The 17,112-nt window shown below is 40.1% G+C and overlaps 1 protein-coding gene across 2 annotated transcripts in view; it reads left to right on the top strand.

The window, feature by feature from the left end:
• CTSC (cathepsin C) overlaps positions 1–17,112 on the top strand; it is a 37,546-nt gene that overhangs the window by 4,883 nt on the left and 15,551 nt on the right. Inside the window, exons 3-4 of one of the 2 annotated variants that reach the window (XM_037042923.1) lie at positions 2,051–2,135; positions 3,744–6,056. In XM_037042923.1, coding sequence (XP_036898818.1) covers positions 2,051–2,135; positions 3,744–3,754 — 96 coding nt within the window. In that variant the 3' untranslated portion in view covers positions 3,755–6,056. Of the gene's footprint in view, positions 1–2,050; positions 2,136–3,743; positions 6,057–14,921; positions 15,089–17,112 lie in introns of those variants that run through there. The other variant, XM_037042922.1, reaches the window with a different exon arrangement.

Here is a 17,112-nt window from a genome sequence, read left to right as displayed (position 1 = left end):
CGTTTAAATAAATGTTAATTTATTTTAAAAGTGAAGAATTATCAAAACCTAACCAGTATTTTGTTCAAGTTTAAGTGTCTTATGTAAACTATAGCAGAGTCCACTCAACTATGGCCATTACCAGGAGTATCTGGCAAATTTTTGCCGAGTATACCTGCTATCATTGTTCTCTGCATCGTTGTTTCACAAATCAGTTGGATCTCCAGATCTCCACATCGACTCATCCCAGACCCTACCACTGGTGTCCTGGTTACTCTCTTCAGATATGCTCTCATCAGATTGTCTCTTACTGTTCCCACTAGAGTCTGCTGATCTTGTGGTACATGCAGGGTATTCTGTTAGGCTCCTGCTCCTCCCTGTGCTCGGCCAGCATTCTGCAGCTCCCAGAGCAGACAGCGTCCACATCCTTCTCCCACATCCCCATTTCTCTTGCTAGAAACTTACTTTATTAAATTCTCCTTCTTCGGGACTCACTTAGAAGATGAACATTTTCTATCACTGGAGGTTCCTACACCGTTTTTTTCTTATTTTTCATAATCTGTCCTTTTTAAAATTTTCAATGTGTGACTAGATAAATTCACATGCATTTCAAGCTAGATAAAATCTTGGCAGGAAGTGAATCTTGACACAGAAAGTTTGTGCATGGTTTGAGTTGGGCGGAAAGCACTAGGTAAATATTTTTAAGATACTTTTTTCTTCTCAACTTCCAGTAGACATTCAGTTACCTGAATACTTTATGGGGGGGGGGTTACAAATTCACATGCATTTAGGGCCCACCCTGGCAGGTAGCTAAAGGTGTGAAACAACCTCATGTAAAACAATAAGAAGTAATTAGACCTATGGCAAAATAGAAACTTCCTTAGAGATCTTCATTTCAATTTTCTTTTTAAACAGTGTGCCCCAAATAAGATACAACCCTGTCTGCAGGCTATCAGAGACTATCAGAGACTATCAGATTTTAATAGCATTTACCATTTGGATATAGTTGGTGCAGTCCAATCAATTTTCACCCCTCAAAAGTACCTGCAGATTAAAGGGAGCCGACTTCTTGTAAACAAGGTAACAAAGCAACGTAAAGGAGGTTTAATTATGGTTGACTTTATGTGGTGGACAGATAAGCGATCATTGTTTTCTTTATGACTCTGTGGACTTTGTTCATTTTTTATGATAAGCTTGTTTACAGCTCCTCTGTATGCGGTCTTCCTTACCGAACTGCCGGGTGGAAGTCATTGGAAACAAACTCTGCTCCAAAGAACACTCTCCAGTTGAATAGCCTTTCCAGCCTTTTACTGTTTCTCATTTGACTTCTGTGAGGCTGTGAGATGGAGTGGTAGAGAAGGAACTCAGATTTTATTTTGAAGATTAGACTCTTTAAGGGCCGGAAAAAGATATATAGAAGGGAAATTAGATTCACTGTGGCTGAAGTTTTTATTTGATGGTAGCCAAGCAAACTTCATTGATTTCTAATTGAGTTTTTGTTTGGAACCCACCTGCCTTCGTAGAACTGTAAGCCAAAAAAACCCCCCACAAAACAAAACAAAAAAAAAACTGCTATAGTGTTTATTAAGCAGGTTGCTACTCAGAAGATTGAGATTTGGCAGTCTTGGAATGTTTGGGAAATGGTTGGCGAAATTCATACCAGAGGATTTATTTACCTGTTTTATGTTCCAGTGACTTGTAAGTTTTAAGCTTGTCACAACAGCCAGAAATGTCAATCATGTGTTTCTGTGTAGCGGATTTGGGAATCTCGTACCATTTTTTCCACTGTGTCTTCAGGGTTCATTTTTAAGATGTAACAATGCAGCTTTGAGAATTCTTATTATTAGGATAGGTTTACTTGTTTCAATGTAGGTTCAATACACCAAGATTAGGATAGTTTTTAAAAACACCTTGGGGTTTACTTTGAAGAGTATTTCAGCTGAGGGAAAGAATCAGAACTTTAACACTTAATGCATGTCTAACTACATAATGTTTAATCTCAACATAATGTTTAATGATGATGTTTAATCTCAACATAATGACTCAATTTCCCATTGTAAACTCTTCATAGGATGTCACTGATTTTATCAGTCAGTTGTTCATGCAGCTGGGAACTGTGGGAATATATGATTTACCATATCAGAGGAACAAACTGGGTGAGCTCCATTGAAAAGTTTTGAACTTTCTTCTTAAAAGCAAGCTTCCCTCTTCCTGGTTGCTTATGCAAATTAATGTTTATGTATTCATCAGGGAAATGGAGATGAAACTGGAGAGATTGTGGTTTTCTTTTAGATTTCTTGCTTGGGCCTGCTATTTGCTACCTTTTACGTGCCTGCACTATTTTGTGTGAGTGGTTTTCCACTTTCACATGTTCTATTTGCACACTTCAGATGAGCTGTCCCACGTATGACGCTTACTTATAAAGTAAACAGACATGAACCCAAAAAGGAAAAGACCCAGTTAAAAAATGCTTAAGTTCAGTTCAGATCCTTGAAGTAGCTAGGCTGCCTCAGGTCGCTCATTTTTTTTTTTTCCAAAAAAGACTCATGGAGGAACCGTGTGAATCCACAGCATTTTAAATCTGTCTTCTAGTGGAGAAGGCGGTTCTTCCAGAGAAATTCACATATCTGTCACTCATTCCTGTGAGTTACCACCCGTCTTTTTAAAAATGGCTCCTTCTCAGAATATAAAATGTTGAAAGAAGAGGGTATTTTTTACTCTTTTCACTCTCACACTTTCAGAATATATGTTTAAATCATTGCTCTCACCAGATCCACAAATTTAGATGTCCAGAATTTTGATGGGAAATAGGTGTTAGAGAAAAAAAGTTGATTGAGACTTACCTTTCTTCCATTTTAACATTTTCCTCCTTTACTTAGCTTGTAAGTACTAGAAGTGGGGTGTGAAACATGGAACTGGCTATTGTCTTTATCCTACAGCAGCATTTGCCAGACTGTTTAATGTCCCAACAATGGTTGACCCGGCGGCCAGGTAGGGTTTCTCATTAGGTAGAACATTTCATCTGGTTAAGCTTTAAAGCTCATTCCAGGCAGCCGCTAACAACAGATCAAAATGAAAATTAGAATAGAAACTAAAAAGCTGTTTCTTCTGAGTTCTTTTCTGGTAGTTGAATAAGTGTAGATTTTGTTAAATAATTTCCTTTATTTCAGAATTTCTCAGACTCTTCACCATGCTATATGGTGATAGCTTAGGAGAAAGATGTAACAGGAAACTTTTCCAAAATATTCACCATTTTTTTTCTTGCAAAAAGTGAGGTATTCTCAGAATGCAGCTTATGCAATTCTGACTTAAAACTCTCCCTCTCCCTCCTGATTACAGATTCATTCCCAGTAGAAAAGATAGTTCCTGCATTTGCTCTTAAATGAGATAAATAGCCTTGTGTCTGGAAATATAGATTCAAGCAGCACTAAGTCTGCATTTAGAATTTGTAGGGTATACAATTGACTGTATCTATGTTGCTAGATCAGCCTGTTTTTTTAAATACATTTCAAGATATTGTTAGGTTTGTACAGTGGCCGTCAATTTCAAATGCATCTGCATGGGCTTCCTGACTGTTGGTGGCATAATGCTTCAGCATTCAGCTTTTGAGAATGGTGGCTTTTTGTGGATGTCTTCAATAGCATGAACAAAATACTAGCATCTCAAATAGTAGCACTGTTTTGTTTTTTTTCTACTTAAAAGAAATTAATATCATTAAGTATTGTTAAGAGGCAATATTAACTCTAGTTTTTATTGTCTTGTAGTTATTAAATAGAGCCTCTGTTGAGGGGGTCTTTTAAGACCACAGCCCCACACAGGCTTGGGGCTAAGAGGCAGACCAGCACACAGCACTGGACCCAACTACCTCTGACGGCCAGCGGAGGCCTCTAGCCGCTACAGACCCTGCTGGAGTCTTTCTGTGCATGTAGAATGCAGAGGAGTCCTGGTGACCTACCTCCACGGCAGCTGCCCTCCCCAACATTTCCGTGAAAAGCAGCCACCACCGTTTTGGAGTGTGAACAACCAGAGACTACGCAGGAGAAAGACAGAAATAATCTGGAAGTCTTAGGTGGCTTCTGCCATTCAGCCTTTGAGTGAAAGGAACGACATGCGCCGTAGTTCTTTTTTTTCTTTTGAATACTCTTTTATTGATACGATTTATCAAAACAAGGTAGGATTAGGCATCTGTATTTCATTTTGCTCTCAGTGATCTTTCCGAGTGCCTTTTCTTTCTCTAATTACCTGAGGAACCCGGGCATCTATCCTAAGGAGAAGATCAGGCTTCAGTATATCGTGAGATTCACAGACATGTTATTGGTGGGAAGATCGTCTTGTGGAAGAGGCTTTCTTGGAAAGTGCAGACTGCTAGAGAGCATCTTTTCGTGGATCCTAGGCCAACAGCATCCCTGGCCAGAAAGATGGTCTGATGAATACATTTTATGGGGTTTTTTGATCAGGTGCCATCCTTGTGCTAAGAATTTGAGGTACTTGATCTTACGAAAACACTGTAAAATAAATCTTACTAGCTTCATTTTACAGAGAGGGATAATTAGTTTCATGTACTTAAGCTAACACAGCTTGAGAGTTAAATGATAAAGGTTAGTCTTTCAACCCAGAGCACTTCCTTGGGGCTAACGAGTGAAAGAAAAGCCATTTCACGAGTACCTGAAGTCACATCGGGGTAGATTTTATGGTGAGTCCCAGTCTGTAAACACCACGGTTGTTTAGTGGGATAGAATATGCACAGCGTTGGCTCCTGTCGAGATGTAGGAGAGAATTGGCTTGAAGCTTAGGTTTCTTTTCCAAATGAGGCAACTCACTTTCTTTTCTAAGCCAGGGTCCTGTCATTCAAGATAAAAAATTACCTTTGTAGTCCCCCAAATTGGAGGGAGAGCGTCCTAATCTCCAGATTACATGCAACCGAAGTACCTTTGCCAAGTTTACTTCTCTGAATACCATTATTGTCCACACTGATTGCTATCATCTAGGTCTTTCCTTTTAAACAATGGACTAGCTTCCACCTCAGTTATTCAGAACTGATTAATATCAGCCTTGGTGAACCCAAAATGTGAGGCCACACCTAACTCATATTGTATGGGAGGACCTCCCTCCTGGAGTCCTGCTTTAAGGGAGGAACCTTTCTCTAGAGAGCCACTCACCATCATTACATCAATTCAGAGCTTTTTATCCCATCTGGGAGGTACTGGTCTGCAGTTCTGGGAAGGTTACATCTTTTAAAGATGAAATAACAGCACAGCCGACTACTGTAACCTGTGGACCTGATAATTCTTCACTCAGGACGTCCGTGCCCCCGCTGTGAAGGCCTCCCCAGCTCTCCCCATCACTGGGAGAAACACCCTTGCTTTGCTTCCCATGGTGCTTTGCATGCTGCTCTCCGCTCTAGCGGCACTAAGTCTGCTGTGATGGGGTGATCGGGTAGCACGTCCTCGTCTTTTTCCAGATGGAAAACCTGTTAATTTCCCTGCATAGCTTAAGCACCTAAGGTGCATAGCAATTTTATGTGCTTGGAAGGTTAACCACTTCTCTTTTCAAAGATTTTCACGAGTAATAATCAGTTTACAAATAATTCTATAGGGTTATAGAATCACAAATCAGGAATGGTACTATGTTTATATTTTTGGATCTCTGCTCTCAAGTATGTCAAGTTACCTGTCTCCAGAATCCTGAGAGAATTCAGTGTTTTCTCACTGATTTTCAGGATGTAAATACTAACAAAGCAACCAATGTGTGTATGTGTGTATGCATTTAAAATCATGTCTACTAAAGTGATTGTTTCTCTGAAAGTAACTTTGCATTTAAATGTTTGTTTTGATTATGAAGAAGAAGCTTTGGTGAGTACAGAACTATAAATGTGTGTTAGAAGGCTTCATGGTGTTACACTGCTTAGCATTCTCCATTGTAATCGCCTGCGTGCCCTCTCCTCTGGGCTTTTAATCTGTGATTGCAGGGATCAGCTCTGTATTACTGACCATTTTATTCCCTATGTGTAGCATACAATGTGAAAAACAATGGGATTTCAATAAATATTTGTAAAAGAAGGGGAATTGAAAATACATAATTGTTTTGTCCTGTTGTTTTATTGCTAAGTTTCTGGAATTATTGTTACATTTGAGTCCTCAGCCTATGGCGGACCCTCAAGCCTTATTCTTTGAATGACTTTGTATAGAAACATGAGGCTTTTAAAGTTTACAATTTATTTATTTATGTTCTAATTTTTGTATGTGACTATTGAGGCTGAGATAGGACTTGAAGTTAAGAGGACTGACCTTTCATAATTACTAAAACTACAGTAGCTGTTGGGGGAAGGAGCTTCGTGACCACATTGGTTCCCCAGACCCCGGAGACCAGCCGGCCTGGAGTGCTGTTGCTTATGCAGTGTTCTCACCGAGTGCAGCAAGCAACACCAGCTACCAGTTGGATTAGATGGCCGCTAAGATTTCCTCTAACCTCACAGTGTTAAGAGTTTAGGAGAGAGGGATATAACGTACAACATTAAGAAATAAGTCAATAATACTGTCATAAATATCTGTGTTGTCAGATGGTTAGTACACTTGTTGAGGTGATCACTTTGTAAGTTACATAAATGTCAAAATTGTAGACCTGAAACTAATAAAATACTGTATGTCAACTGTAATTGAAAAATAACTTAAAAACTAAAGAGTTTATGAATGAGGACATGATGAATGAGCCAAGGGACTTTGGCTACTTTAACACTTTGCTGAGTGTTAAATTGTTGTTTCCTTAACCAGTTCTGGAACATGTATTTTGGATCTGACTGTCTTTTCAGTACTGGAATGAATAAATTGATGACCCCCCATTTTACATGTAAATGTAGCATCCAGTTTCTTCAGTGAAATGCCGGGAGATATTTGGTTGCAACCATTGCGACAGCTTCCTGGCAGTTTTACTGCTCCTTAGCGTTCAACTTTCTCAAGCAGAACGGTTAAGTCTATTCAGTAAGCGGACAACTAGAGCAAATCCATATAACTAACGCAAGGAGGTTTGTTTCTTTCTGAAGAAAGGGCCGCTGCTCTTGAGTGGGTTTGGCAGAGCACCAATTTAGTAAAATGTGCCTGTTCTCTTTTTTTAATATTTTATTTATTTATTTTTAGAGAGAGGGGGAGGGAAGGAGAAAGAGTGGGAGAAACACCAATATGTGGTTGCCTCTCATGTGTCCCCTACTAGGGACCTGGCCTGCAGTCCAGGCATGTGCCCTGACTGGGAATCGAACCGGTGACCCTTTCCTTCACAGGCCTGTGCTCAATCCACTGAGCTACACGAGCCAGGGTGCCTTGTTCTCTTTTGTTGCCATGTGGTGGCTGGACTCACCCTCCAGACCTGACAGCAAATGGAAGTGGTTAATCTGCATTCATGCAGGTTATATAGGTTGGGCAAAGCAGGTTTATAGTGGTTTGCATGGAAATAATACAATAATTAATAAATAATAATACAAGAATAAACTCTGTGTTGTGTGTCTTCATAACTAACTGTAGACCTACTTTTGCCCCACCCTGTGTGTACACAGTAAACCAAAGGCAAAAAAAAAAATAAAAGAGTCATTGTTTTTAAATATTGTGAAAGTGTAATAACTCTGCATATATGGTTTATCATGAAATCATTCCACTTTTCTTTTGCCCTGGCTGGTGTGGCTCAGTGGATTGAGTGCTGGCCTGTGAACCAAAGGGTCACTGGTTCCATTCCCAGTCAGGGCACATGCCTGGGTTGCAGGACAGGTCCCCAGTAGGGGGCACTGGAGAAGCAACCGCACGTTGATGTTTCTCTCTTCTTTCTCCCACCCTTCCCCCCTCTCTAAAAATATATAAGTAAAATATTTAAAAACAGTCATTCCACCTTTCTGAAATGGTGAATGACCTTGATGAAATAGACCTAGATGTTCAAATTTTTAATTATGTATTGCACAATATGTATAGATACATTTAAAAATTATATACAGGCACTACTCCACTAATATGTTTGTTTTCTCCTCAAACATATGAAATAAATACTTGGTTTATCATCCCCAAATGTCCTGCCAAAATATATTTCATTGTGCTAACCTTTGAAAACAATGTATAAATATGCTTCATTATCATTCCAAAAGCAATGTTAGAGTTTCTGTTACCGATAATTTTTATTACTGAATACTTTGAACATTTAGAAACAGAATTTTCTACTTAAAACCTTTGAAATAAATAATTTTATTAGTGTTGACCCATTTTGTTTCAAGTTTGAAGGTGTCACAGGTTCAGTAGAGATGAGAAGAATTACTGCTTGGCATTAGGGATGGTGACCATTTAATAGATTTGAACTGAAACATTTGCTTTATTTATTATACATAAGATTAGAAAGTGAATACTGCAGTAGTGGAACCCTTTGAAAGCATCTGTTTCCAAAACCTTGCCTTTTAATGTGGCTGACAGAAATCATACCAGGAGCAGGGTAAATGTAAGCTTTGTCACTTTCCTTTGTTGGTTTTGATTTACATCATCAGTATTTGAAAATCCTGATTTCTTTGCAAGTGTTATTTTAAACTGCTTGTTCATTTTGTGAGAGGTAGCTTAATTACATCCACTAGATACACAAGTACATTTAAGCAGACACGCAAAGGAATGTGCCGTGTCCCAACCGTCCGGGGTAGCGCACTGCATGAGGGGTGAACATCAGACCTTGGAGCTGCGTGACACTGCCAGTGTTGGTTTGCATATTAAATAACAGTGGAGGTCGGCTTTCAATTTTATTTCTATATTACAAACAGAGATGCAAATTATAATCTTTTTCTACTATTTCTATGGATCGTCTTTTCATTTCGTTTTGGAAATCGCTGGTTGGCAGGATAGGACTTGTATCAACTGCTCAAGTGACAGTTTGGTCTGAAGTGTAAGTTCCCTGGTGGCATGGAGAAAGTCCTGAACAGCTTTGTGTCCCCATGGTTACAGATGGTAGTCTTGACGTTACTTGTTTAGTGTTTTAAATTTTTTAAGCTGTTCGAATTTCAACAGTGTCTTCAGCCTTTATAGGAATCCAGTGCAGTGTAAGTCACTCCCATTATCAGGTGGAGAAGTTGAGGCCCTCCAGGTGGGACTTGGCTCCCGGTTCTTGGCTCCAAGAAGTGGCGGAACCAGGACTTAAAGGGCAAAGGCCTTCTTACTACACTGCTTTTGTCTCATAGCCAGTGCATTACGTAAAGTATTCAAATATTTGCTATCTTATTAATCAGGGAAACAGTGGAACACGACGTAAATGATTTATCTCTCCTCTGTGTCAAAGGCAGTTGAGAAAGAGTCATGATAAATAACAAGTTCTGAAATAGATGAACCTGTTTTTTTGTCATTGTTGTTAACATAACTAGGTAGAGCTAAATGAATAGTTGACAAAATGAGAGCGAAATGGAAAAGGGGGGGTTGGGAATGCTTGGTCACTCGATGGAAATTTTGAAGAAACAGATAGTTATTAAATCCTCGTAGTTTTCTAAACATAAGTGCAAGGGTCTGGAGGTTCTTCAAACTTTATGAAGTTACCTATTTGCTTTGATAGAAATTGGCATTAATGAGTAGAAACTTACATTACCCCAATCTGTGCAAAGCCGGATTCAGAGACTAATGTTTATAGAAAAGACATAGTACTCTTAGGGAAAAAAAATTTTGGCTACATTTCAAAGTGGATAGTGTAGCCAAGACTTCAACTTCTTAATTGGTAATAATGTCCAAAATCACATAAGAAGTGTTTCACAATAGCAGGAATAGCGGTGGACACCCTGGGAACGTTCAGACCAGAAGCTAACGGCACCGTGTGTGGTCCTGCCAGCTGGGCTGCTGAGTGCACTTGGCTGCTGGCTGGGCTCTTGCCTCACTTCCCCCAAGTGGAAGCTGCCGTACGCAGTGTGGTGCAGCCCCGTCCAACCTTCTAGAGGGTGGTTTTAGGTTCTAAAAAAATTATTTGAGATTGGAAAAACTGCAGAATAATATAAGGTAAATTTAGTGAATAGAAAATAGCTTCATCAATTTAGTGTATCGGAAATGGTACAAAAGTGGGCAGGTTCCTTCGTACATTCATTTCAGTTAAAACAACAACCATGACAGCATTTTTTTAAAAATGATTATTTAGTATTAGATATAAAACTACTCTAAGTATGTAAATAGTGTGCCGCAAGTAAGAATTATTTACCTGGCTTTAGGAATATTAAATAGGAAACCCACGGATATAAGGACTATATTCGGAAGCTTGAAGAGATATTTTGGAACTCCTAGGTCCAGCTAAATTTACTGATAGGAACCAGGTTTGGAGGGGAAAGCTGCTGACACCTCTGAAGTAACACTGAGAGTCAGAATTTGGTCTCTGAGACCATGGCTGCACCACACTTCTGTTAATGGTAAACTTTGTATTTCTTCTCAGTTTCTGTGTTATTGTTGAAATAGCACTTTGCCTTTGTTGTTCTAACTGTTTCTTTGTGCCAGTTTCCTACATACTGAATAAACAAAACTCCTGTTCTCACGGTACTTAGTGTGTGCGTGTGTGTAAACAACCTCATAGGCTGCTGTCAAAATCAAATAGGTTAGTATGTATAAAATAGGACCTGTGAGGTGAAGGCCGTTATTGTTGTCCTCGTCTTACAAATGCAGCAACCAAACGTCCAGGAATAAGTAACTTGCTCAGGACCACACAGCCAGTGAGTGGCAGAGCTGGATCCAGTCCGGCAGTCCCGCCTCAGACCAGGTCCTCTCTACTGCTTTGCATCAAAAACCCTTGGCAAAAGTGGGAAAAAGACTGACGGGTCAAGGAAACATAGGCACCTGAGCAGTAAGGAATGGTCATTAGTGCTTCCAGAGTATTTAGGTGGCCCTTGAAGGACCTTCAGCAATAATTTGGACCTCAAGTTTTCTTTAAGGGAAAGGATGGATAAAGCAGTGAGCCTTGTAACTGTCAACTCATATTCAAATTTTTCCTCTCCATTTAACTTTGCAAAGCCACTTTTTTATGAGAAAAATAATGCCTATTATCCTGAGAAATCATTGTGAGGCTCAAATGGTACAGAAGGAAACCCTTTTGCAAACTGGGCTTTAAGCCTTTGCTGCATGGCTTCTAGGTCTCTTCTCTCAGTGTTTTTGACAATTGAATCACATGGTTACTTCTCTAGCTCTTTGTGAGAAGACAAAGTATACGAGGAAGTGGCGTGTGGTACTGGGAAGAATGCTCCATTCTAGGAGTCCTTGATTATAAACTCTAGTTAGACACCTTCTCTAAGTCTTTCTCTTTTTTGTCCCCTGAGACGATTATTTCTCCTCTCTTGAACATTTAAGATTTATGAGTAATCTGTGAAATGTTTATGAAGTATGAAGTGATAGATAAATAAATGTTAAGGTCCAGTAGTTTTGTAATACTGGCGATGAGGAGGAGTACAGAGACCTTGAACAAATCTAAATGATGGAAAGACTGAGGCAAAGTTAGTCATCCTCTAGTGATTTCCCCCTCTCAAAATAACGAGCCCGCTGTCCTCTCTCAGGGGAACTTTATTTGGTGATAGCCTCCATGCTTATAGCTATGACTCAGTTGTGCCGAGTAGGTGGGCAGAACCACATCATGGGAAACTCGGGGCCTATTTCTTCCACTTTGAATGCCCCTAACTCTTTTGGTCTGCGGGAAAAGTCATTTCATCTGTGATGTAAATTTTTTGCTTAGATGGGGAAGTTTTCTGGGCTTCTCCAAACATGGTTAGGTTGCTGAACCACATGATGTTGTAATGAATTATTTATATATGTATTCACTTCATTAAATTCTCAACTTAAGGGCTGGGGCCTCGTCAACACATATGAACATGCACACCTCGCACTTTGCACAGTGCCTGGGAAATATTATCTGATCAATAAATATTTGATAAGTAAATGAAAGAGCTTAGCAAAATACAAAATACGTTATATAAGTCATGATTGTTTCCAGGAAGTGTAATCACAGTGCCATATGGATTCAGGATAGCAGTCTCTGGTACGTCTGGGCGTACCATCCTGCATAGAAGTCCTGTTCCAGGACTTCCTAGGCTGCAAGTCTTGGTCGTAGGAAATAAGAATATTTTTAAAGTGATTAATTTGACAAAATATGTATAACAATCTTCGTTTGGTAAGTAACCAAGAGAATCCCTCCCACGCTCTCATTTCACCTCTCATTTCTGTTTTTAAAAACCATATTTCATAAACAATGTATATATTTGCATTCAACTTAAGTACTACCTTGTATTTTTTTCCTCTTGATGTATCATGGATGTTCTGCTTTTATTGTTTGATGGAGGTGTCAGCACACTTTTTCTTAGACACTGAGCGTGTTAGGCTTCATGGGCCTCGTGTTTCTGAAGCAGCTACTCAGTTCTGCGCCCTCCCCCAACAGCAGCCACAGGCAGCGCAGACAAGTGGCCGGGCAATGTCCCAGGAAGGCTATGTTTGTGAAAGCAGGTGCCCCCCCCCGCCCCCCGGCCTTAGATTGCCTAACTCTTCTATGAAACTCCCATTTACATTTCAAATGTTGTATCATATTCCTTTGAAGCATTAATTTACTACTTAATTATTTTTTTATACTTGAAAATTCAGGCTCTTCTTTTGTTCTTGTTTTTGTTTTGACCTTTTCTGTGATGCTGCACTGGGTGTCTTCCATGTTTAGTAGGGTTATTTCCATTGTTTTGTATTCGATGATTTCTGTAAGGTAGATCTTTAGAACTGTTAAAGCCTCGTCAAGACTGCTTTCTAAAGCAGCAGAAGAGGGAGGAGGGAGGAGGGGAGCATTGGCTTAGCCACAACCTGGCCTGCGTGACTGGCACATGACAGGGGAATAGGGAACACGGTCAAGAGGCTGTGCCAAAGAGAAACGCTAAGTGGAACTACGAGGCATGTAGGTTGCCTCATGTGAGGTTAGCAATATTAGACTGCTTTTGATCTATAAAAATTGTGGTTACATGTAGCTCAGCAAAGTGAGCATACATTTCGTCAACTATTTCACACAACATCCCCTCCAACATTGCATCCTGATTATATCCTCGGCCTTTGTTTCCAAGTTCCTTGTCCTGAGTTGGGCTTTAGCAGGGACATGAGGCGTGGTGAGCTGAACTCATGCTGGTGAGATATTGCTAGCCAGAGGTGGACAGATGGGCTTCACAATATCATGAACCACTGAGACTGAAGCAAAGTGTACCTAGGAGTAGCCCATAGTAACTTATCCTGTGCTATATAGCTTAGTGAGTGGGGAATCCAGGATTCAAATCTAGCTCTTTTGGATTCTAAGGCCATTCATTTTTAACTATACCAATAAATATGATTTGCATTCAGAAATAGTCATATCCAATAAGGTAATTTTATCTTTAAGTGTAGTTTAGCCCACTCATTCCTCTAAATTTGGGGTTTGCAAACTATAGTCCTGTTCTTTTAAATAAAGTTTTATCAGAACATGTTCTAGTTTATTCATTTATGCATTCCTTATGCATCTTTTACTTTGCATGATGAAGTCGAGTGGTTGTGACAGAGGCCTTGAAGCCTGCAAGCCTTAAAATATTGCAATATGGCCCTTAAAAAGGAAGTATGCCAACCCCTGTATGCAGGTAAAGTAGTATTCATTATCTCAGAGTGGGAGTCCGCTGAGTGCAGCCCATGGACCCACTGTGTACTTTCGTCAAGAAAAGCATTGAAACACAGCTGACCGTGGTGCCAATTTGGCTGCCTTTGTTTCCTGAAATTAAATCAATGCCTGAAATTGTGCCCAAGTCCTTCCTTATAAAAACTAGCATGCTTTTTAGTCCCTGCGTCTCACACTCACTTTCGCTGCGGAAAATGTCTCCTTCCCCTGTGAAAAGATGTTGTAACAAGAGGATTTTAGGCTCTGGAGCCAAAGCCTCTGAGTTCCAATTCCAGATCTATCACTTTGTAGTTAGCATTGAAATAAGACAAAGAGCCATATTAGTGAAATGAGGTAGAGAGAATATTCGGTACTGAGGTTACTTTATGATCTGAATAGCCTACTACATTTGAAGATTGACAGAAGAAAAGGATTTTCAGTCCTCTGAAAGTATTCATCACGTGTTCCTGTGTTTTGTCGGGGTGGATCTTCTCTGAGTGGAGAAATAGAGCCTGCCCTACTGGGATTTAGTTTCTGCCCCGAGGCAGCTCTGTTAGCTCATGTAGAGGCTACATATCCCCTCTGAGCTGGGTCTTTATTTTCTACTTGGCNAATAAGACAAAGAGCCATATTAGTGAAATGAGGTAGAGAGAATATTCAGTACTGAGGTTACTTTATGATCTGAATAGCCTACTATTAGGTTACTAATAGCCTACTAATAGCCTACTATCTGAATAGCCTACTACATTTGAAGATTGACAGAAGAAAAGGATTTTCAGTCCTATGAAAGTATTCATCACGTGTTCCTGTGTTTTGTCGGGGTGGATCTTCTCTGAGTGGAGAAATAGAGCCTGCCCTACTGGGATTTAGTTTCTGCCCCGAGGCAGCTCTGTTAGCTCATGTAGAGGCTACATATCCCCTCTGAGCCGGGTCTTTATTTTCTACTTGGCAGAAGGGGATTGGGGTGTCTGCTTCCTCATAGGCTTATTGTGAGGATTAAATGAGGTAATTTGTAAAATGCCTGGAATGTGGCATTTGCTATTAAAATGGTGGTTTCTTTCCTCGCCTTTCATAGCCACAAGTGTTTTGTTATGCAAATGTCATTTGGTGACATGCAATGCTTATCATGTAGACATTTATTTCTGTTCCTTGTCCAGAACACTCTCTGAGAATGCAAGCTCTCAGGGTGAAGTTTCTGTTTTCCTTGGCAGAGCTGATCCCCAAGGTGAAACAAAAAGGGGGTGTCTTTCCTGTGACTGAGAGGCGGGGGAAATGGACTTGAGAGTTGACCACAGATTCACCTGGCTTTTCCTCCCCTTATTTAATTGCAGTATAAAGAAGAAGGCAGGAAGGTGACCAGTTACTGCCACGAGACGATGACTGGGTGGGTGCATGATGTACTGGGCCGGAACTGGGCTTGTTTCACCGGAAGGAAGGTGGGAACTGCCTCTGAGAATGGGATCGTGAACACGGCACACCTTCAGAATCTCAAGGAAAAGTGAGTGAGTTGTCACCAATGAAAGATATATTTCGTTTGGTTTATAGTATATATAGTTATGTGTGTATGTTGATTCTTAAAAATTTTTGTTTTGATTATATAAAATTTATTTGGCTTGGAAACAAAACTTGACTGGAAAAATATGTTGACTGATGTAATTGAGAGAAGAACCTTTTTTCCCCCCCAAAGCACTCCAAAACTAATGTAACAATGATGGCTTTAAAGAAAATTTATATAAGAGGACTACCTAACTGCAATGACTAATAAATAAAATTATTTTATTATTGCTATGTGAAAACATGTTGCATAATATTTGTAGATACATATGTTTATATTGCAACAACTATAGGCAGTACTAACTGAATATAAATTTTAAACAGGGCAATAGTAACTGAAATTAAAATTCTTAGTATTTGTGTTGTGTGTGTCATTTGGTAGGGCTGCCACAGCAGAGTACCACAGGCTTAAGGGCTTAAACAACAGAAATTTATTTTCTCTCAGTGCTGGAAGCTGGAAGTCCAAGATCAAGGTGTGGGCAGGTTTGCTTTCCTCTGACGCCTCTCTCCTCGGCTTGCAAATGGCTGCCTTCTCTGTGTCCTCAGATGATTCTCCCTCTGCCTGTGTCCTCATTTCCACTTCCTGTAAGAACACCCTCCATCCTGAATTAAAGCTTCCTCATATGACCTCTTTTTGCCTTACTTTCTTCTTTAGAGGCCCTATCTCTAAATACTGTCACATGCTGAAGTACTGGAGGTTAGGACTTCAACATCTGAATTTTGACAAGATACAAATCAGGCTATAACCTTCAGTGAATGTTTCTGTTAAGTTGGGTGCACTTTGGGTAACGGAACAACACGAATAAGAGATTTCAGACTTTTGTTGATTTGAGAAGGAAGAGGGAAAGAAATATTATTGGTAGCAGCTTTTCCTGTTTTATTGAGTTGTGAAATCCACTGAAAGTGTATGTGAACACATTGTCAAAAGCAGGTCACATTAGCGGGGTGTGACCGGAGCAGAGAGGTGGGGGCACGAGTTTAGAGAGGACAAAATGCACTTGTCTGGGAATGCTGAGCTGCATCTAGGCTGATCCGTGCCCCCCCATTTTAATTTATCTTTTAAATTGCTTGGCTTCACTTGCCCATTGAGCAACCCATGTCCTAATAAGCTTTCCACTTTTTACTCTGCCATTTGAAATGCACTCTGTGCTGTCGTGCCTTTTTGATATTTCGAACATTGCTTCATTTAGTGAAGAAGCCAAACTGCTAATTGGCGTGCTGAGAATATAGGTTGCCTCACCTGTGAAAGGAGCATTTGGGGTGAAATTAAGCTCAAGATCTCTTTCGGCTTATAATGATCTGCTAACCCATAGTAAGGTACATCATTTTTAATCTCATTGGATTTTTAAAAATATGTATGTACATACATTTTTTAATTCTCACCTGAGGACATGCTTATTGATTTTAGAGAGGGGGGAAGGGAGGGAGGGAGAGAAACATCGATGTAAGACAGAAATAGGTCAATCAGGACCCCTGGCTGGAGATCAAACCCACAACTGAGAACGTTTGATTTGTGGGATGATGCTTTAACCAAATAAGCCACACCGGCTAGGGGCAATATATGTACTTCACCCGTTAATTCTGTAATTCGCCAATCACAAGCTAGTTTTCAACAGTTACATTCCCTGGATCATCGCTGCATAAGAGTGTGATTAACTAGAAAACCGGGAGACCGGAAACCTGGCCAGAGGTGACATCACACGGCCTATGCCACTGTAGTACAATTGTCAAGTTCAGTGGTGGTTTGGTAAAGCTTGTTCACTTCTGTTTCCTTTGTAAGGGGTTCTTGTGTTTGTGAAAACTGGACTAACAAGTGGTAGGGTTCCATTTCCTGGTTTGAATTCTCATTGCCTTTATCCAGAATCTCACTAGCAACTGGTTCCCATAACACCAGCCCAAACTCTGCCCGCACGTGGGGACCACTTCCAGTTGTAAAGGTGGTAGTCAGGTTGCCATCCCTATGTCAAA

This window comes from Sturnira hondurensis, unplaced genomic scaffold, assembly GCF_014824575.4.
Source record: "Sturnira hondurensis isolate 20B ecotype Veracruz unplaced genomic scaffold, ASM1482457v3 Scaffold0003801, whole genome shotgun sequence".
NCBI lineage: Eukaryota > Metazoa > Chordata > Mammalia > Chiroptera > Phyllostomidae > Sturnira > Sturnira hondurensis.
Note: the sequence above shows the minus strand (reverse complement) of the source record. Positions and strands in the feature narration are given on the sequence as shown.